Genomic DNA, 22,161 nt, shown 5'->3' with positions numbered 1-22,161 from the left:
ATAAATAATAAATATATTACCACAAATAAAGTGCAATGTGTTGAAAAAAAGTGAATAAAAAAGTGTACAAAAAATCCCTGTATAAATATGTATATATACACATATATTTAAGACCAAGTGCTGAAATAATTAATAAAAAATAAAAAATAAATGAATAAACTAATAAGCTGCCGCACATAAAGTGCGATGTGCTGAGGTGATACGATAAATCAACGCTTATAGTGAAAAATAAATAATAGAAGAAGTGAGCACAATGTGGATACCTTTCTGCTGCTTCTGTCCCCAGGATGTGCCAGCCCCGACGCGCGTTTCGGCGTACCTGACGAAGGTACGCCGAAACGCGCGTCGGGGCTGGCACATCCTGGGGACAGAAGCAGCAGAAAGGTATCCACATTGTGCTCACTTCTTCTATTATTTATTTTTCACTATAAGCGTTGATTTATCGTATCACCTCATCACCGCAGCACATCGCACTTTATGTGCGGCAGCTTATTAGTTTATTCATTTATTTTTTATTTTTTATTAATTATTTCAGCACTTGGTCTTAAATATATGTGTATATATACATATTTATACAGGGATTTTTTGTACACTTTTTTATTCACTTTTTTTCAACACATTGCACTTTATTTGTGGTAATATATTTATTATTTATTATTAATTAATCTTTTTTATTGTATATTTGTTTTATTTTTATATTACATTTTTTAACATATATACATTTTTTTACACAGTTCTTTCTTGCTTGCACTTATCATCTGTAGTTTTGCACTTGATATATATGTTTATATATTTATATATTATACATTAATTATAAAAAATTTTTGTTTTCACTAGATTTTGTATGACATTATTGTTGGTGTAATTTTACTAAGTATTTACAGCTGTCCCCTGGCTGTGCCTTCATTTTGGCATTGACCTCCCCTTATTAATTTATTTTAATTATATATATAATGTATACATTTGTTTGTTAAATAATAAAATAAAGAAATTTTAATTATTGGACATTTTCCTCGGTTTTTTCGTTTGTTTTATGTTATTTACAGTGTTCTATGAGGGATCGGTCAACATTTTACTCAGTGATCCTCTGGTTTTACAGAAAATTTCAATAGAAGCTGGGGAATGCACAGTAAATGGACCTAGTAGCGATATTTTGACTTATTGGAGCACCAATAAGTTGATTCCTAGGCCCTTTTTCTTTCACCTAAAGCTTCTCAGACTACCAGTAATCAGAGTTGTTGGGAACCAATGTTACATTTTTTTTCCATCCAGGATCAAAGGGAATCTGTCAGATGTTTTCCCCATTTAATCTGAGAGCAGCATAATATAAGGCAAGAGATCCTGATTCCAGGGATGTGTCACTGATTAGGCTGTGTGTGTTGTAGTTTCAATACAATCAGTGTTTTATCAGCAGGAGATTATCACTAGAGGACCAGTTCTCACATGCAGGCCAGTCTGGCTAATCTGTAACTCCGCCCCCACACTGACTAGCAGCTTGCTCACAATACACAGTGCAGGGGGGTGGGGGGCGCTAACGTTTCTGGAATCAAGTTTTCTTACACTATATTATGCTGCTCTCAGATTAAGAAAAAAAAACTTGACAGAATCCCTTTAATAAAATTATGATTTATCTGTGGACATAAAATTGATAAACTGATGATTTTTGATAAAACTGGATGCTGTCGCACATTTTGGCTGCGGTATAGCCTCGAGTTTAACCAGGTGCTATATATGACTTTACCTTATCTTTAGTTTTATGAGAAGTGTTTCGCAGTACATGCCATTATTTCAAGGGCTGCATTTAGGATTGGATACATCCATGAGATACCCATTCCTATTCTTGCATACACTTTGAGGACTAGCAGTACAAGCTCAGTTCTAGGTACCAGTGGCAATTCTGCATTACTGTGAGTGTCCTGGTATGAACCCTTAATAGCCATGAACCCTTAATAGCCATGAACTGGTTATTGCGCAAGTGAAAAGGACATTGTTCATCTGTCATTTCATCTATTAACCAGCATCGACCTTCCTACTGTACTGGATACATTCTGCTCTAAGCTGAAACTCAATTAATAGCATGTGTGGAGACTACAAAAAAATAGCTTACTTTTACTGACTGCCAAGAGTTATTCCTAAAATAGTCTAAGGGTATGTTCACAGGTTCAGGATTTGCCATAGACAACGTGCAGTTTTCAAAGAATCAGGTCCAGAAATCGGCCTTTCTTGGGAGCCTGCACAGCGATCGGACCTATTCTAATGCAATAGGGAAAATCTGTGGCTTTTCCATTTAGAATCCAACCAAATAATGAACACGATGCAGATTTTGGCCGCATGTCATCAATTGTCATTCAGTTGTATTAAAGGAAACCCGACACCATGGGAAGTGTTATGCAACAGCAGATAAGGGGTTAATCTGCAGGTTCATAGTATTCTAATGCTGTCCTTCCACCTTAATGAAAGTGTGGCTACTGGGAGAAAATTAACGTATTTCCTCCATGGAGCCGCCGGCTTTCAGTCATGGGACTGGTACAGACCATAGACCTTGTAATCAGTTCCTGCACTGCCCCGTGACTGAAAGCCGGCGGCTCCATGGAGGAAATACGTTCATTTTCTCCCAGTAGCCACATTTTCAGTAAGGTGGAAGGACAGCATTGGAATGCCATTTACCTGTAGATTAACCCTTCATCTGCAGGTAAATAGCATTTTCCAAGGTGACAGGTTTCCTTTAAATGTGTGATGAGAATTTAGGCACAAAAACTTTATTGCCCCCAAATCCTCACCAAATTCTTTGAAGAATTAACAAATCCTAAAAAGGACTAGTACTGTGAAAATAGAAATTGGATCACATTCTAATACATTACAGATTTTTCTGCTTTTTCATATAAATTATATAGATCAACATGAATGAAGCTCGTGAGATATCAAATGGCTTGGAGCATCTCTAGTGTTCTCTGCATGTGCAAGTCTGCAGCGCAACCTCTCTAAAAACTGCACTAAAGCTTCTGGGAAACCTCAACTCATTTCTACGAGAAAGCCACTTTGCTGTTCATATGAGAAGCTTTTTTTTGTGATTTTTTTTTTTTTTTCACTTGAAGTTTTGAAAAACATTTGATGGAGAAAAAAAAAAAAAAAAAGCACATGTCACTTCTTGGAAGAGTGTCTCCAAAATAAGCACTGTCCAATCAGAAGGCTGCAAGAAAATCTTTCAAAATCTCTCTAAATACTGATTTTTATGCTATTGTCTCCATATTCTTAAAGTAGCATAAAACTAGGAAAAATAAGGAGTATCCACGATAGTCCTCCAGGATACAGTTCCATTAACCAGAGAAGTCTTCCCGTTCTTGTGTACACAGCATCCTCATCTGTATACCACTATCTCTGACATATCTTCAGGAGGCAAAGCGCTTCACAAACCTACACCAAGTACAATAGTACCCGATATGGTAAAAAGTCAGAACAAAATAGTCTGTCTGATTTTAAAGGGGACATTCACATTTGGGGATTTTTCCCCCCCCCTAGTTAAATGCATGTATTAGGAGTTAAAGAACAATTTTGCACCATTCTGCTTATACAAGTTTTTTTTCATGCACATTCAATAATGATATAGTCTGTGGCCACAGGTCATCTGAGATTAAAGAAGAAATGTAAAACAGTTACAAAGTCTCACATTAGAACCAGCTCACTGATGGATTCTCAGTTAACTCACTCTGCAGGCGGCAATAGACAGTGGTGGGAAAAGGCTGCACAATTTCTAATGATTAGCAAAAATTGTTTTTTGCCAGAAATACAGGCATTTAAGCAAATTAAAAAAACAAAACAAAAACCCACATAAACAAAAAAAGACCTCCATAACCCTATTTGGGTGTCCCATGTGGGCCCATAGAAGATCCCATGGACACGCCACATATTTTACTTGTGTAGTGAACCAGGATATAAAGTATGATTATAATAGAAAGGTTTTGAGTAGAAATCAGCAGGACATGGATCACAATCAAGTCGTCCAGCCGACTGGTTACATCTCCGACTACGACCACCATTCTCTCACCAGCATTAAAGTGAAAGCAGCTCGGAGCAGCAGTCCCCAGAGCCGATCAGTGGCTGGCACGCCACCACATGCACTCCTGTACCCGGGTGAGCAGGCGCTGTCACCGCTGGCTGCATATTCCCAGTGCAGGCAATGTTAGCACAATGACAGCTTAGTGCAGCCCCGTGACGTCCCTTACCTCCCGCGGATGACGAGTGGCTGCAGCCCATGCTGTGGGGAGTCGGGACACTGGCGACACACTGATGAGCGCTGCACCGTCCAGCTGGAGCACGGCGCGGGGCGGGCAGCTCTTACTGGAGGGGGCGGGACCTGTCTAGTCCCGGAGCCAGGGATCAGGACACACAGGGCGAGCTGTCCAATCACAGCCCGGGGGGATCTCGCCAGTACTTCCACCCTGTGCCTGCCCCTCACCAGTCGCACCTGTGCCCCTCACCAGTCACACCTGTGCCCCCTGACCATCCTGCACCAGTCACACCTGTGCCCCTCTGACCGCCCCACACCAGTCACACCTGTGCCACATGGTCACCCTACACCAGTCACACCTGTGCCCCCTGGCCACCCCACACCAGTCGCACCTGTGCCCCTCTGACCGCCCCACACCAGTCGCACCTGTGCCCCTCTGACCGCCCCGAAACCAGTCACATCTCTGCCACATGGCCACCCTACACCAGTCACACCTGTGCCCCCTGGCCACCCCGCACCAGTCACACCTGTGCCCCTCTGACCGCCCCACACCAGTCGCACCTGTGCCCCTCTGACCGCCCCACACCAGTCGCACCTGTGCCCCTCTGACCGCCCCGAAACCAGTCACATCTCTGCCACATGGCCACCCTACACCAGTCACACCTGTGCCCCCTGGCCACCCCGCACCAGTCACACCTGTGCCCCTCTGACCGCCCCACACCAGTCGCACCTGTGCCCCTCTGACCGCCCCACACCAGTCGCACCTGTGCCCCTCTGACCGCCCCGAAACCAGTCACATCTCTGCCACATGGCCACCCTACACCAGTCACACCTGTGCCCCCTGGCCGCCCCGCACCAGTCACACCTGTGCCCCCTGACCACCCCACACCAGTCACACCTGTGCCTCCTGACCGCCCCGCACCAGTCACACCTGTGCCCCCTGATCGCCCCGCACCAGTCACACCTGTGCCCCCTGACCGCCCCGCACCAGTCACACCTGTGCCTCCTGACCGCCCCGCACCAGTCACACCTGTGCCCCCTGACCGCCCCGCACCAGTCACACCTGTGCCCCTTGGCCGCCCCACACCAGTCACACCTGTGCTCCCTGACCTCCCCGCACCAGTCACACCTGTGCCCCTTGGCCGCCCCACACCAGTCACACCTGTGCTCCCTGACCTCCCCGCACCAGTCACACCTGTGCTCCCTGACCGCCCCGCACCAGTCACACCTGTGCCCCTTGGCCGCCCCACACCAGTCACACCTGTGCTCCCTGACCTCCCCGCACCAGTCACACCTGTGCCCCTTGGCCGCCCCACACCAGTCACACCTGTGCTCCCTGACCTCCCCGCACCAGTCACACCTGTGCCCCTTGGCCGCCCCGCACCAGTCACACCTGTGCTCCCTGACCTCCCCGCACCAGTCACACCTGTGCTCCCTGGCTGCCGCAACCAATCAGTGAGGTGGGATTTCCATTACAGACAGACAAACAGACAGACAGAATTAGACAATTATATAGGAGATATCAAAGTCTTACAGTCCCATAATGTTACTACATATCGCTAGAATATTTAACCTGTAGATGTTAAAATCTCCTATTGTCCTCATTTCTGAAAAAAAAAAAAAAATACATGACAGGTTTTTTACATGACTTGTGTGTTTTCTGTCTGACCCGTAGTAGACAGTCTCACATTTACACCCACCATCAAGACGCTGTTCACACATCATAGAGGAGTGAAACCTGTGCTGCTAGTTAGACGACCATACATTTTTCAGTGCTGTAAATCCCACAATGACTGTAAGGCCGGAGTCACACTGGCGATTAAAACGGACGAATGCAATGCGATAAAAAAATCGCATTGCATTCGTCCCAATGTTATTCTATGTTGCTGCTCCCATCATGCGATTTTTGATCGGATCCGATCCTCGGACCGAGACAATCGCAGCATGCTGCGATTGTCACCGATTTTCGGATCGGATTCGACAATGCATGTCTATGGGGGAGAGAAAAAATTGGATTGCAAACGGACCCGATGTGTGAGTTGCGATAAAATCGCACCCGGTGTTCTTTACCAAAAGCCGGCAATTTTTTTTTCACACACAGTAAAATCACAGTGACCGGTTAAATAAAGAAACGAATGAATAGATCTAGACACATTAAATAAATATATATATATATATTTTATACATGTCATAGAGACACATTTATATATATATTTCTAATTCATACAGTTCATCATAGCAGAATAGCCGCAGAACCATTTGCCGGCTTCTGTATAATTATTCTCCTGCACGACATGAAATGACACATGGTTTACATATAGTTAACCATTTCATTTCATGTTTTTTTTTTTATGACTATCACTATTAAATAGATGAGGGTTTGTGAGTAAAATTTTGGTGTTGTAGGGGTTCATTTAAGGGGTTAATTCGTTGTATGAAATTACGGGGACTCCTGCTGACGTCACCCTGATGAAGAAGCACGTTTTGCTTTGAAACGCGTAGGTTTTTGGCCCCAGCTAGGCTCCGTAGCCTCAGCCTGTGACGTCACACGCTGTCAGTGCAGGCAGGACAGTGTCGCCCCCCGCAGCTGTGCATCCAGGACGCTACCGGCCGGAGCTATCCTGGCTCTGCCCAGCTCTCTTCATTACTTGCACCCCAGTCAGCTAGTTCATTCACTTCATCCTCCCAGCTTCTCACCTGGTTTTCCAGCATTTCTGTGGATCATTCACTGTGATCGGCACAGCACCTTCATTCAGCAGAGCTAGGGTAAGTTTGTACAAGTCCTTTACCATTCATCAGTGTATCTTGCTGTGCAGATTTTCATCTCCTGCAGCTTTGACTATCGGCTTATGTGTGAAAGGCAGGACTTTCACTTTTACATTATCATCTGTGAATCCTCCTGTGAGTGCGGTGCCTTCCTCTATTTACTAATATCTGAATCATCCATAACTGTGTTCAACAATCTCTGATATCATCTACAACTTTGTACAACAACCCCTGATCTCACCTACTAGTTGTCCGTATCATCCCAATAATTATAAACTTAAGCACCCATACAGTCTTATTTCTGGGACTGGATGAGAGGTTAAGCCTTATGATGGAATCCACACAGCATCATACGTGGAAGAAGGCAGAACAATTACGGTGCCGGATTTTTCTAAACAGGACATAAGTGTCTGATGTTTGATTTAGCCGATGACCTTAGCATTGGACAAGGCAAGTATTTTATGCACTTTAACCTAGACACTATTAGACATTACATTTAAAAAATAAAGTTAAACATTGCAGAAATAAAGTGACAATTCTGCTCACCACAAGTCTCACAATCTACTCCTTGTCCAGGTGCACGGTCACATGAGCATGTGGGTAATCAACAAAAAAGGGGATATCCAGCACTAGGTGAATTAACTTGAAAAACTTTTATTTTAGGAGCATACATGTAAGGAGATGAACATATTTCCCACTTTCCCCCATGAAGAATAAGTGTAATGCTGCATTGTGATTGCGACATGCTCTAATAGTGTTGGTATTGTGCGTTGCCCAATGGCAGGGGGAGTTAGAGTTAAAGTTTGGGACTAGCCCAGAGTGGAAGGGGCTAAGCTGAAGGGATAAAGAGACGGTTTCCCATGTGTTTCAACAGTAAGGATTTAATTATGTTTATACTGTTAGCAGAGATGACATCCTTATATACATAAAAAAAGGTTATCACCCATCAAGGGTTGGATCAATAATTAAAAACATCACGCTGATTAAAAAAAACATTAACACGAGTATTTATAGGACTGGTACAAAGCCAGGGGGGAAAATAGGCCAGCACAATATATTGCTGTATCTAATGAAAAAAAAAAAAAATCTAATCATGTCTTAGTGTCCTAATCCTAACTTGACACTAATTAGGAAAAAATTTGTACAACGTTAAAGTTTATTTTATAACATTAGTGGATTGTTTTGTTTTTTGCCTTTTTTTACATGGAATACTTTTAAATTTGAGAAATTCATTCGTCTGTCTCACCTTACAAAATTACAAGTGAAAGAAGAAGCAAGGACCTGTGAGAAGCCACAATGCAGCCTTTGGCTGGTTTCACATTCGCGCTTTTTAAGCGCACGCACGGCTGGGGGTAGCTCCGCCCCCGAGCCGGCTCTCTGCCCGGCGTGCCCGCCCCTTCCTTGTAGCGCCGCCTCCTAGCGCACAGCGGCGCCTGCGATCGGCGCACCCTATCTTTAGCATAGGGTGCGCAGATCGTGCGCAGGCCGTGCGCTAGTTGCGCTTTGACCTGCACTGCGCACTTTTGACGGTGCGCCGTGCGCGCCAAAATCAAACTTTTCGGATTTGGCGCGCACGGCGCACCGTCAAAAGTGCGCAGCGCAGGTCAAAGCGCAACTAGCGCACGGCCTGCGCACGATCTGCGCACCCTATGCTAAAGATAGGGTGCGCCGATCGCAGGCGCCGCTGTGCGCTAGGAGGCGGCGCTACAAGGAAGGGGCGGGCACGCCGGGCAGAGAGCCGGCTCGGGGGCGGAGCTACCCCCGGCCGTGCGTGCGCTTAAAAAGCGCGAATGTGAAACCAGCCTAAGTTATCTCAGTTGCTGCTTAAAGGGGTGGTCCACTACTAGGACCAGCCCTTCTCGAGCTGAATGTTTGGCTCATTTAAAATAAATACACCTATACTCACCTCTTGTGCCGGCACTCTTCAAGTGGTGTTGGCACTCGCGTTCTCGGGGCTCTAGTGAGGTTGTTATGTCACGTGAGCCCTGCACCCAATCAGCACTGGCGTCACTGGTCCGCACTATATGCCTTCAGACTTATAAGTAATTCCTTATCCGTCTAAAGGCAGGGACAGTGACACCAACGTGATGTAACAACCTCACCTGAGCCCTGGGAACGTGAGTGCTGACACCTCTGGAATGGTGTCGGCACGGGAGGTGCGTATTGGTGCTTTTACCTTAATAGGATCTAACATTCAGATAGAGGAGGGGTTGTTCTAGTAGTGGACAACCCCTTTAAGCACGGCACAGTAGTCGATATGTGTTTGTCATTTTCTGCTGTGCTCTGCATAGGTAGTGACCAAGACGACGATGATCACTTCATACTGAGTTTTTTTTAAATTATGGTTTCTGTCTATGCAGAGCGCAGCACTGCTCTGCTCTGTATAAGGATATGTGATACTGACCTAAAATCATAGCCTGGCTAGTTTAATCATCTAGTTCACCAAGTGGGCCCTTAATGCTCCCTGTGCTGCTCCAAGAAGAAGCATACGGTAAGTGGTGGTGGAGGGTGAAAATTGGTGCTTGGGATAAACACCCCCAATCTCCCACTCCACACCACTGTTTCTGCCCTTTGCTGTTCTTCCATCATGCTTCAGCCAATTCCCCATATCTTGTTTGCTGATAATTTTATTCCTCCAAAGTCCTCCAAATGTTCTGGCAACTGAGTCACAAAGGGGATAGGTTCCCTTTTTCCAAAGGCCTCATAACAGCTGTCTGGGTTGCCTATTGTTTACCCTTTGAATAAATACTTTTCAAAAGCGCTGTATCTATACCCAAGTCCAGATGAACATAGGGGCTGAGGAGTAAAAAGCAGCCGTTTCATTCGAGAATTCATGTAACAATAGCCACATTATCTCTGGAGAAGCTGAGATATTCAATTTTGTGCGATTGCGTAAAAGAGCTTTATTGTGATTCCTGATTGCCAGCACACTCTGACCTTGCTGCAGAATTTAGTAGCAAACTTTTGCAAGGCTGAATTGAACATGGGAGTTTTCATCGCTCACAAAATAAAACATTTACTACAGTCAGGGCCGCATCATCCATGAACCAAGTTGAGAAGTGAGCTCAGGCGGCACTCAGGAGGGGGCGGCAGCGCAGCGCCGCCCCCTGCAGTCAGATAAGTGCTATGCAACAGAGGCACAGGGAGAATTAGAACTCCCAGTCCCAGCCATGGGCCTACTACCCACCGTGGGGCAGGGGCGCACAGTGAAAGAAGTAGGACTTTGAGAGCGGCCGGCCGGCCAGGCGGCCACACACAGCTGACAAGGGGCGGGCGGGACACTGCAGAGCAGGCTGAGACCCCTGGCATTGCTATGGCACCCAGCAGCGCGCTGGAGTTCAGACAGGGTTCAGAGGCTGTCATGTATAGCATGCTATGTAAACACGCCTCTGAACGCTGTCTGAAGCCTCCAGGTGACTGTGTGAAGCGAGAGAGCTGAGAGCAGGACAGGGGACCTCAGGGCACCTAGAGAGAGACCCCCACACCTTCCCTGAGGACCATGTTCCAGCAGGAGCTCCTGGAGGAGACATTCTGGCAGAGCTGTGTGAGTACTACTACCTTGCTGCTGCTGCAGAACATCTTCCAAGGGTCACTATGGTTAGCTCCAAACTATGCATCTAGTGAATTTATGATATCCTGGGATTTGTAGTCCACATGCACTTCTACTCTTCCCTATTAATCCAGCTTTATATTCTGGGACTTCTAGTTCTCCAGCAGCTACAGCTTATTACTCTTTACCTAAAACCTGCTGGGGATTATAGTCCCACAACAGTAACTTGTGGACTGCTACAAATTGTTACCTTGCGTTGCTGCTGCAGAACATCTTGGCAAGGTTGCACTTTATGAGGTTTGCAACCTGTGTCTAGTTGACAAGTTTTTTATGACATGCTGGTAAATGTAGATGAGTGGCTGCTGCAGAACATCTTGGCCACATGTAGTGGTTGATGTACTGGGACTTGTAGTCCTGTAGAAGTTGAACAATTACAGTTTGTAGATAGAAATGATGCAGTAATTTACCAAGTAGGACTATAAATAAGGGTATGTGCACACAAAGTTTTTTGGGTGTGCGGATTTTGGAGAGAAAACCGCAGGTAAATCCACAGGACAAAAGTCCTGCGGTTTATCTGCGGTTTTGCCTGCGGTTTTGCCCTGTGGTTTTACACCTCATAATGGATGAGGTGTAAAACTGCTGCGTTTCTGCACCAAACAATTGACATGCTGCAGATTGTAAACCGCAGCAAAACTGCGCGGAAAAATCCGCAGCATGTGCACTGCGTTTTTTTTCCATTGAAAATAAAGGTACTGTACAACGCAGCAGAATCTGCTGCGTTTCCGCAGAGCCAAAACTGCTGCGGAAACGCAGCAGATTTCACTACGTGTGCACATACCCTTAGGCCGGGATCACACACAGCGAGATACGGCCGAGTCTCGCAGGTTAAAACCAAGCTCTAGCGCCGGCACTCCGGAGCGGAGCGTGCGGCTGCATAGAAATAAATGGAGCCGCACGCTCTGCTCCCGTGTGCTGACAGCAGTGCCGGGTATTACCTTGCGAGACTCGGCCGTATTCCTCGCATGTGTGATCCTGGCCTTAGGCCTGGCCTCAACTCAACCTGATGATGCAGTGTGTGTCTTGTAAAGGTGGAAGCTGCTGCAGAACATCTTGGCCAATATTGACATATTCAGCAAATATTCCCATAAGTTGAAGAGGTTGTAGGTAAAGTTTTGGGCTATTAGGACTATGCTCCATGTCCTCTGCTTAGTGATATGGTTTGGTTTGCAGGTGCAAGCTGCTGCAGAACATCTTGTGGCTATTTCTGAACTAAATCCTAATTTGTGATGCTAGATTTGATCAATAATTGAGCTAATATTAGGTCATGCAGGAGGCTTAAGTACCCCATCATCCATGGGATACCAGGTTCCCCATTCCCAGTGGCTGCACATATGAGGTCACCACATTAATGGGATTGTGAAAAGTTCTGCTTTGTTAGCGCCCTCTTGTCTATGGGCTGTGTCTGGTATTGCAGTTCAGTCATATATCTGTCTTTTAGGCTGTGTGCCCACGTTGCATTTTTTTAGCGTTTCCGCAGCGCTTTTAGGCCTGTTTCACACTTGCTTTTTTTTGCAGCGCGTTTTTCCCGCAAAAAACGCATTGAAAAACGCATACAAAAGCATACAACTGCTGCGTTTTTTTCAAGCATTTTTATGAGCATGCATGAAAAAAACGCAGCGTTTTTAAGCGTTTGTATGCGTTTTTACCGCGTTTGCGTTTTTTTCCAACATTAGGTGGCCACTCACACTAACCCAAACCATGACTTTACTAACCCTGACCCTAACCCTAACCCTGACCCTAACCCTAACCCTTAACCAAACCATACTTGACCCTGACCCTAACCCTGACCCTAACCCTAACCCTGACCCTAACCCTTAACCAAACCATACTTAACCTTAACCCTAACCCTGACCCTAACCCTTAACCAAACCATACTTAACCCTAACCCTGACCCTAACCCTTAACCAAACCATACTTAACCTTAACCCTAACCCTAACCCTAACCCTAACCCTTAACCAAACCATACTTAACCTTAACCCTAACCCTGACCCTAACCCTTAACCAAACCATACTTAACCCTAACCCTAACCCTGACCCTAACCCTTAACCAAACCATACTTAACCCTAACCCTGACCCTAACCCTGACCCTAACCCTAACCCTAAACCCCCTTAACTAACCCTAACTTTACCCAAACCCCTAAATTCCATTGTCAAAACTAATGCTAAAAAAAAAAACGCATGTGCAAAAAAACGCATACATAAGCATGCCAATGCGCACATATGCTCACCATAGACTTATAATGGGTGTCTTGCTGTAAAAAAACGCATTGCGCGCGCATGCGTTTTTTTGAGGCAAATCGGACGCACAAAAAATGCAACAAGTTGCATTTTGTGCGCCCGAGCGCATGCCGCAAAAAAACGCATGCGCGGTAAAACGCGTACAAACGCATGTGTATGCGCACATAAGCGCATCCCATGCAAAGTATAGGGGAAAAAAACGCATGCGCTATTTAGCGCTAAATTACCGCGAAAAAAAACGCAAATGTGAAACCAGCCTTAGACAAGCGTTTCTGCTGCGGAAACGCTTAAGAAAATCATCCAATGTAATATAATGGAAAACGCACATGTTGTGCTAATGGTGCGTTTTTTCCGCTGTGGAAACGCTAAGCGGAAAAAAACCCAGCATGTTCAATAATCTTGCGGAAACGCACACGTTTCCGGATACGTTCAACTGTATAGCAAAAACACATAGGAAAACGCTTAACAAAAGCGTCAAAAGCGCTTTTTCCTGGGAGGAGGGTGTGCGTTTCTGCTCAGGAATATTCTGCATGGAAAACGCTACGTGGGCACATAGCCTTAATGTAGTGTGACTATTTGGGGATTTAAGGGGGTCCTAAAGTTGGTCCCCCCCCCCCACACCACAGCTAATCAGTTTTATATTAATATTTACTAAGAAAATGTCATATAAAATATGTACATTGTTTTGAATAGCATTTATATATCTTTCACGTCCATTACATCAAAGAAGGTGACATTGACTGTGACACAAACGGCCAAAAATTGCTCTAGGCTGCTGCTGCTCCATTGACATTGTGAACCATGAGTAAGACCTTCTAGGTCGAAACGCGTTGGTTGGAGACCACCAGAGACCCCATCTGCCTGTATGTCCTTATTCATACTTTTTTCTGTCCGATTTTAAGAATTTATAATAAATGATGAATTTTTAACTGAAGTCCAGCGCTGGAGATTCTATCCTTTATTTTGCTTCACACCTTGATTACGGATAACATACGGAGCATTGTTTAGGGGTCATTCATCCGTATTACGCATGTAAAATACTGACCCTATTTTGCGTCGGTTAGTGTGACCCCGGCCTAAAGGTCATACACATCATGTGCGGTATATAGACCCCTCTTCTGGATTCTTCTGTGTGGTTCGTGTATGTGCGGTGATGGCGCTGATATCCTTGTGTTCAGACATCTTTTCTCTATTTCTCTAAATTAAAATGTCCACTATTGTACAAATTTTTACAGGATAGACATGAATCTGTATGAACCAGATTAATTACTACCGATTTTAAAAATGTACTAGGGGGGGGGCGCCGTTGTGCAGTTCGCCTCAGGCGGCAGAAAGGCTAGGTTCACCCCTGACTACAGTATATACACAAAGAAAGCTCTTTATTGTATACATGTTTTCACACACAGGTTTTTAGTTTATTTTTTTTTACCTATTTTGTGAATGGATACAAGTAATTGAAAGCACATCTGCCATCTGAATATACTAATTTATGTAATGGCAGCTCAAACACCATAAATAAATACTATCTAATTCTGGGGGCTGTAGTGCAGTGGGGTTGGTGCAGTGTGACAGACAGGCAGTGACCCAGGAAAGTTCAAAGTAAACGTATTTTAACCCCTTCATGACATCCAATACGTTACTGACCTGAGATATAAGGGAATATCATCCCCATACAGGTGACAATCCAGCAGCTGTCAGCTGTCCACTATATCCGACAACTTGCTGTATCACAAATGATCAGTGTTGGCACCGTCCATATCTGTTTAACCCCTTAGTTGCTGCTGTCAAATGTGACTACATCAAATAAATGGTTAATAGATTGTGGGGGCTTGCACTTTAATCTAATTGACACACTGAGATCATGATTGTGTGGTCCTGATGTTTGCCATAGCAGTTTATGGCCAAATAGCGGCCTTAAGCCCCCGTCACACACAGCGATCTCGCTAGCGAGATCATTGCTGAGTCACAAGTTTTGTGACGCAACAGCGATCTCATCAGCGAGATCGCTGTGTTCTCAGCTCAGTTCAGAAGTTAGTGACATTTAAGTGGTACACAAACACTTTTTCATTCCGGCTATACCACTTTGCATTAATTCCTGAAAATCACCTGAAGTGTTAATAAACTACCTGACTGCAGTTTTCAATATGTCAGGGGGTACAGTTTTTAAAATGGTATCATGTTTGGGGTTTTTCAATATATAGCACCCCTAAAGTCACTTCAAACTTGGATAGGTCCCTCAAAAAAATAAATTTTGTAAATTTCCTTGAAAAAATGAAAAATTAGTGCTACATTTTTAAACCTCCTAAAAGGCTAACAAAATAAATTAGCGTTTTAAAAATGGTGCTGATGTAAAGCAGGCATGAGGAAAATGTTATTTATTCATGTTTTTGTGTGGTATGACTATCTGAATAAGGCCGGGATCACACTACAGCGAGATACGGCCGAGTCTCGCAGGTTAAAACCAAGCTCTGGCACCGGCACTCCGGAGCGGAGCGGGCAGCTCCATGTATTGCTGTGCGGCTGCACGCTCCGCTCCGGAGTGCCGGTGCCAGAGCTTGGTTTTAACCTGCGAGACTCGGCCTTATTACGCTGTAGTGTGACTCCGACCTTAAAGGGATAATCATTCAAAGTTTGAAAATTGCAATTTTTTTTTTACATTTTTGTCAAGTTTCTGATATTTTTTATAAATAAGCACAAAATATATCAATTTAAATTTACCATTATCATAAATTATAATGTGCCACGAAAAAACATTCTCAAAATCACTGAGATTTATTGAAGCATTCCAGAGTTATGACCACATAAAGTGACATTGGTCAGAATTTTAAAAATTGGCCCGGTCACGAAGGGGTCTAAAACTCACAACTTAAACAGTATACGGTATCCTCTGGATCGCAGCCAGGAAACAAGATAGTCCGTAACTAGGACCAGTTGCCGTGGCCAGCTGCACCGGCGTGTATGCTGAGGGTTCCAGGCCTGTTGGCTTCGCTTGTGTCTGTGTTGCTTCACACAGGTTGGCTCTCTGCTCTGCACACTTGCAAAACCAAAACTGACACACCCAACCCTCTACTGCAGGTTTTTTTTTACAAGGAATCTGTGGCCGTAGGCCACATGGAAAACACAGCCGGGAAGGAAACGGACCGCCTCATTACCAACCTGTAGTCCGTTTCAAAAATAAAAGCCCAGAGCAGATTTTCTTAAATCTGCCTTGAATAAATAGCTTGCCCAAGACCAATATTTACTTTTTATTTTGCATTGCAATCAAAGCTATGCCTGTGACTGCAGGGCCCTCCAGCGGCCTCCATATGCTTCTTTGCGCATCCTGGGGGACACATAGCGACCCTCGCATATAACACTGGTCACTGCCTCACAGGGCAGACACAGTCCCATGGGGCCCCTGTGCTGTAGTATCCATATACGTGTATACAGTTGTGCTCAAAAGTTTATATGGTGCCCCTGCAGTCTCAATTGCCACAGGGTACTGCATTTCATCCATCCAGAGGTGTAGTACTTTGCTCTCAGGTAAGGAAGGGGCACTGCCAGGACTCACACACCAGCACCCAACACTAGTCCCCATCTGTCCAGGGGAGAGTTAAGTAGAGGGTGTGGGTGGAGAAAGTAGAGAAGGGGCGAAGCTTAAGGGAGTGACAGTTGGTGGGAGGAATTAGGGCTGAGGTAAAGAGTCATTCAGTCAGACAGTGGTGTGAGAGGACATAAGTCAGGAGGGAGGGAGAGAGAAGGAGTCGCTTGTGGAGATTGAAGATGAGTGCAGCTTGTCTCCAGACTACAGAGAGCGAGAGAGACGGAGTGAAGATAGAGAAGAAAGAAAGGAAAGCTCCAGGAGGAGAGGAATCATAGAATCGTAGAGTTGGAAGGGACCTCCTGGGCCATCTGGTCCAACCCCCTGCTCAAAGCAGGATTCGCTAAATCATCCCAGTCAGATGTCTGTCCAGCCTCTGTTTGAAGACTTCCATTGAAGGAGAACTCACCACTTCTCGTGGCAGCCTGTTCCACTCATTGATCACTCTAACTGTCAAAAAGTTTTTTCTAATATCTAATCTGTGTCTCTTCCCATTCAGTTTCATCCCATTGCTTCTAGTCTTTCCTTGTGCAAATGAGAATAAAGTTGATCCTTCTACAATGTGACAGCCCTTTAGATATTTGTAGACAGCTATTAAGTCTCCTCTCAGTCTTCTCTTTTGCAAACTAAACATTCCCAAATCCTGCAACCTTTCCTCATAAGACAGGGTTTGCAGACCGGTCACCATTCTGGTCGCTCTTTTCTGAACTTGCTCCAGTTTGTTGATGTCTTTTTTAAAATGTGGTGCCCAAAACTGGACACAATATTCCAGATGAGGTCTGACCAAAGAGGAGTAGAGGGAAATAATGACTTCACGTGATCTAGACTGTATGCTTCTGTTAATACATCCTAGAATTGCATTTGCCTTTTTTGCTGCTGCATCACACTGTTGACTCATATTCAGTCTGTGATCTATTAGTATACCCAAGTCTTTTTCACATGTGCTGTCACTTAGCCCTATTCCTCCCATTCTATATATGCTTTTTTCATTTTTATTGCCCAGATGTAGTACTTTGCATTTCTCCCTGTTAAAAACCATTCTGTTAGTTGCTTCCCACTTCTCCAGTTTATTTAAATCTTTTTGAATCCTCTCTCTTCTCTAGTATTAGCTATCCCTCCTAGCTTTGTGTCATCAGCAAATTTAATCAGTTTACCCTCAATTCCTTCATCTAAATCGTTGATAAAGATGTTGAACAATACAGGGCCCAGGACAGAGCCCTGTGGTACCCCACTTGAGACATTCTTCCAACTGGATGTGCAGCCATTTACGACCACTCTTTGGGTCCGATCACTAAGCCAGTTATGAATCCACCTAACAGTTGCCTTGTCCATTCCATACTTAGTCATTTTTTCAATAAGGATTGTATGAGAGACTTTGTCAAATGCTTTGCTGAAGTCAAGATATACTATATCTACAGCATTTCCTTGATCCACCCAATCAGTGATACCGTCATAGAAGGAAATTAAGTTAGTCTGACATGACTTATTAGTTAGAAACCCATGCTGACTCTGTTTAATCACTTCATTCTTATCCAGGTATTGACATACATGTTGTTTAATAATTTGTTCAAAGATCTTTCCTGGTATAGAAGTCAGACTCACCGGCCTATAGTTGCCTGGGTCCACCTTCTTCCCCTTTTTGAAGATAGGAACAACATTTGCTCTTCTCCAGTCTTCTGGCACTTCTCCTGTTCTCCAAGAATTTTCAAAGATTATGGAGAGGGGTTCAAAAATTTCTTCTGCTATCTCCTTCAGTACTCTGGGGTGTAATTCATCTGGACCTGGAGACTTGAATTCATTTAGGTTAGCTAAGTGTTTCCTCACTATCTTTCTGTTTATAGATATCCTGGATTCTTCTATTCCCTTAATAGGACAGTGAATAACAGTTGATGTTGCATTTCCTTTCTGAGAGAAAACAGATGCAAAATAGGAATTTAAAAGTTCAGCCTTCTCAACATCCTGTCTTACCATTTCATCATTTTCATCCTGTAAAAATCCTATAGCATCTTTGACTTTTCTTTTACTTTTGACATATCCCCAAAATCCTTTATTATTGCTTTTGACATCTCTTGCAAGCCTCAGTTCATTTTCAGCTTTAGATAATCTGATTTGTGCCCTGCAGGTTCTGCAGACAGCATTATATTCTTCTTTAGATATGCCTCCCTCTTTCCATTTTATAAACATTTTTTTCTTCCTTTTTAGCATGTGCTTAAGTTCTGTGTTCATCCATCCTGGTTTCCTTAAATGCTTCCTATTCTTCCCTTTTTTTGGAATTGTTAACAACTGTGCTTTGAGAATTTCATTTTTCAAGATTTCCCATCCTTCCTGGACATTTTTGTCTTTAAGGATATCCAGCCATTGGATCCCTCCAATTCTCTTTCTGAATCCCTTAAAATCTGCCTTTCTGAAATCTAACCTTGACGTCTGAGTCTTCACAGGTCTTCCACCTCTAGTAATCCAAAATTCTAAAATAGCATGGTCGCTACCTCCTAGGGTCCCAGCCACTTTTACCTCCTCAACCATTTCCTCCCTGTTTATAAGGATTAGATCCAAGGTAGAAGTGGTCTTAGGGGCATGGATAGTGAGCAATCAATCCGTGGGGCCTGCATCCACTGGCGTGGTGGGTGGAGGGACCAGGTCGCAGTTAGGGGATTGGCCCCAAAATTAGTGGAGAAACTAAGGACTCAGCTAGAAACCGGAGGCGGCAGTACCTTTAAAGGCTGCAGCCGACCCCACACTCATTCTCCAAAAAGGCAGGCATATAGTAGGATCCAGGGTTCTGACCAACTTCGCCTGACAAGATCCGAGTCTGCTGGCTCGGGACACTATGTGTGAAGACGCAGGGCAGGAGAGGTGGTAGCCAGAGTAGTGAGACGGCCAGAAAAGGAACATCAAAGAGAGCCCTGGCAACGAACACTCCAAGCTACCTGAGAGCTGTCTGGACCACAAGCCTGGAGGACACAGCACCCAGGCTGGGGACTCTAACAACAGAACTGATCAAAATGACCCTGATCAAAAGTTTACATACCCTGGTGATTTTGGCCTGATAACATGCACAGAAGTTGACACAAATGGGTTTGAATTTCTGCTAAAGGTAGCATCCTCACCTGTGACCTGTGACAAATGCCAGAAAAATTGTTCGGGATGCAAAGAAAAACCCACAAATAACATCAGCTGAAATACTGGACTCTCTGAAAACTAGCGGTGCGGCTGTTCCAAGATGCACAATAAGGAGGCACTTGTAGAAAAATGGGCTGCATGGTCATTTGGATGTTTTGGCTTGTCGTTATGATTTAAAATGAGAAAACACAGTAGTTTGACAATAAATGGCTTCACCCAACCACCAACCATGAGTGGAGAAAAAGTTTTGGTGTTATCATTCATATTCTCTGAAAAAAGGCCAAGAAAGCAAAAATTCTGCCCGAGTATGTAAACTTTTGAGCACATCTGTATTTTGATGTGATCTGCAAGCAAAGTTTTAATACATTTTTCTACTTCGGATCCACATCAATAAATGACTTGTCTCTAGGGTTGGGTGATATTTCTTTTTAATATGAATTTGACCAGATTAGTAAAGTTAATTACTCTTCTTCTACAGCTGCAGTTTTGTTACATTCGTGGGAGCAGACCCTTCAGGAAGAAGCGAGCAGCTGCACAGGATTGTGGATAAGGACTAACCAATACAGAGGTCAGGCAGGGCAGGAACTTGGATGAACTGCTATTTAGTAGCATCAGTGCCTGCCTACAACTTCTGCCAGCTCAGGCTGATAAGAGGGATAGTAATTTACCATAACAGTGAAGTGCTCTCCTTACTGCCTCCGCCACTCCAGTCTTCACTGGTCCTTCTGCCTCCTTATTTCTTTTTCATATCTTCTCCAATAAGTGTTCTCTAGTTACCAAAGTGCTGTCATCTTTTCTGTGCCTCCCTCCATCCCCCACAATTGATAATAAAACCTTTGATACCGGAGCCTCCTCAGTGTGTTAAGTTAACCCCTATTACCTAGTCTACATAAATCATGTGTGTATTTTCTGATGTTGTTTTGCCAGTTCTCCTTTCTCAGGCTTCTCACCTCTGCTCTATGAAGTGCAATAAAAATGTCATAATACAATGCTTATTATTATGCAAAAATAAAACACAGGATTGGTATAATCACTGTTGACTACTTGATAGAAGAATGACTCCTTATGCTATCTTTCACAGGGAGCTCCAGTGATGTAAGTGTCCATAGATGAGACACCATTGACAAAGCCTCCAGACAAAAACATCTAACGGAGACAAGTCATGGATGCCATACAGTAATATCCATCGACAGGCTGCTATGGTATCCGTTAAATGCTTCCTATTCTTTTAAGTATTTTGCAGTATATTGGTTAGGCGGAGGGCAAAAGATTCATTTAATGGCCTCTATCAAGCACATGTACATGTTAAGCATGTCCTTTTGGGGCTTTTTCAGCTTGTATGCTCTGCTGTTTCGTCTAAGTTATGATTATTTGGTTTCATAGATTGTGTTATATTCCATGCCGTGTATAATAGTCCTGCATTTGCTCTTCTGCCACCTGCTGGTCATTTTTCTGTATGGCAGCCTGCAGCAATTAATTCTTCTACATGCCTTTCACTTCCGGGTCAAGGTTCAGGGCTTCTCTTCCTCTTTGCAGCCATTCTTAGTTTCACTTTCACCTGGGAGAGACATGCTTGTACTGAGCTGTGAAAGGCATCAGTTTTTCGATCACACTTCGTTGCTCACACTTTGCTCTACCACCTTGGTTGTTACACCTGCATTTCTGAAGAACTACTGCTTTACCAATCATATGCTGTATGTCCAGATTTCCAAATAAACAAGTATGGACTTCACAATCCCTGGTGTGTATCATCTCTCCGGACGCTGAACAGCAACATGGTCCTGTCTATCCTGCATTGAGGAAACGGAAGGTAGGAACCTCTCCCAGCCCCAATCAACTACACCTCCATTCGCCTCATGTGGGGACAGAACATATGCTAAACATGAGGGACATCTGTGAACAGTATCTAATACTGTTATAGACATCTGGGCTGCACAGGCAGTATGTCTGCCCCTGGTCCTGTTTGGGTAATAGACGTGATAAAAAAATAAAAAGTATTGTCGGTCTTTTCATTGGTGTAACCTGTGCAGTCACACAGGGACCCAAAAAGTAATGGGTACCACTTCCACCTCCAAAGCAGTAAGCAGCCCATATAGTGTTCTTGCACAGAGACCTCCTCTCTGTCCACCACTGATAAGGAGTACTCAAATATGAGTCTGCAGTAGTCGTGAAGGGGGCACCACCGGTACTCCTCTCCAGTCTTTTTCTGTCCGTCACAGAACTTATTGTCTGACTGCTACTATACCCTAAAGCAGTGGTCCCCAACCTTTTTTGCACCAGGGACCGGTTTCAAGCAAGACCATTCTTCCATGGCCCGGCAGGGCGGGGATGGAGGTGTGGCAGGGGCGGGGCTTTGGTCATAAGGGGGTGGGGCTATGGACACAGTTGTAGTGTAGCAGTGCATACTTATAATTAAATAACATTTATAATGTGACTCAACTCGCCATAGGTTTTGAATAAGTGCTCCATCACCCCCTTCTCCCCATCATTGCCTTCACCCCATCACTCCCCTCTCCCCATCATTGCCTTCACCCCATCATTGCCTTCACCCCATCACTCCCTTCTCCCCATCATTGCCTTCACCCCATCACTCCCTTCTCCCCATCATTGCCTTCAC

The 22,161-nt window shown here is 44.4% G+C and overlaps 1 protein-coding gene and 1 long non-coding RNA gene across 4 annotated transcripts in view; one reads left to right on the top strand and one right to left on the bottom strand.

The window, feature by feature from the left end:
- CUNH12orf75 (chromosome unknown C12orf75 homolog) overlaps positions 1-7,027 on the bottom strand; it is a 64,371-nt gene extending 57,344 nt beyond the window's left edge. The window contains exons 1-2 of one of the 3 annotated variants that reach the window (XR_012222731.1): positions 4,655-5,137; positions 4,224-4,620 (exon numbers count right to left, since the gene is read on the bottom strand). Coding sequence is in view for 2 of the 3 variants with exons in the window: in XM_073556924.1 (XP_073413025.1) it covers positions 4,224-4,254 (31 nt within the window). In the remaining variant the exon portion in view is untranslated. Of the gene's footprint in view, positions 1-4,223; positions 5,138-6,925 lie in introns of those variants that run through there. The other 2 variants (XM_073556925.1, XM_073556924.1) reach the window with 2 other exon arrangements.
- Positions 6,861-20,577, top strand: LOC141060618 (uncharacterized). Its single transcript, XR_012222732.1, has 2 exons — positions 6,861-6,994; positions 20,023-20,577. It is a non-coding gene; the product is annotated as an uncharacterized lncRNA (long non-coding RNA).
- The last annotated feature ends 1,584 nt before the right edge of the window (positions 20,578-22,161 follow it).

The sequence above is a fragment of the Dendrobates tinctorius genome, unplaced genomic scaffold (genome assembly GCF_039654945.1).
Source record: "Dendrobates tinctorius isolate UK_male_01 unplaced genomic scaffold, ASM3965494v1 ptg000241l, whole genome shotgun sequence".
Taxonomy (NCBI): domain Eukaryota; kingdom Metazoa; phylum Chordata; class Amphibia; order Anura; family Dendrobatidae; genus Dendrobates; species Dendrobates tinctorius.
Note: the sequence above shows the minus strand (reverse complement) of the source record. Positions and strands in the feature narration are given on the sequence as shown.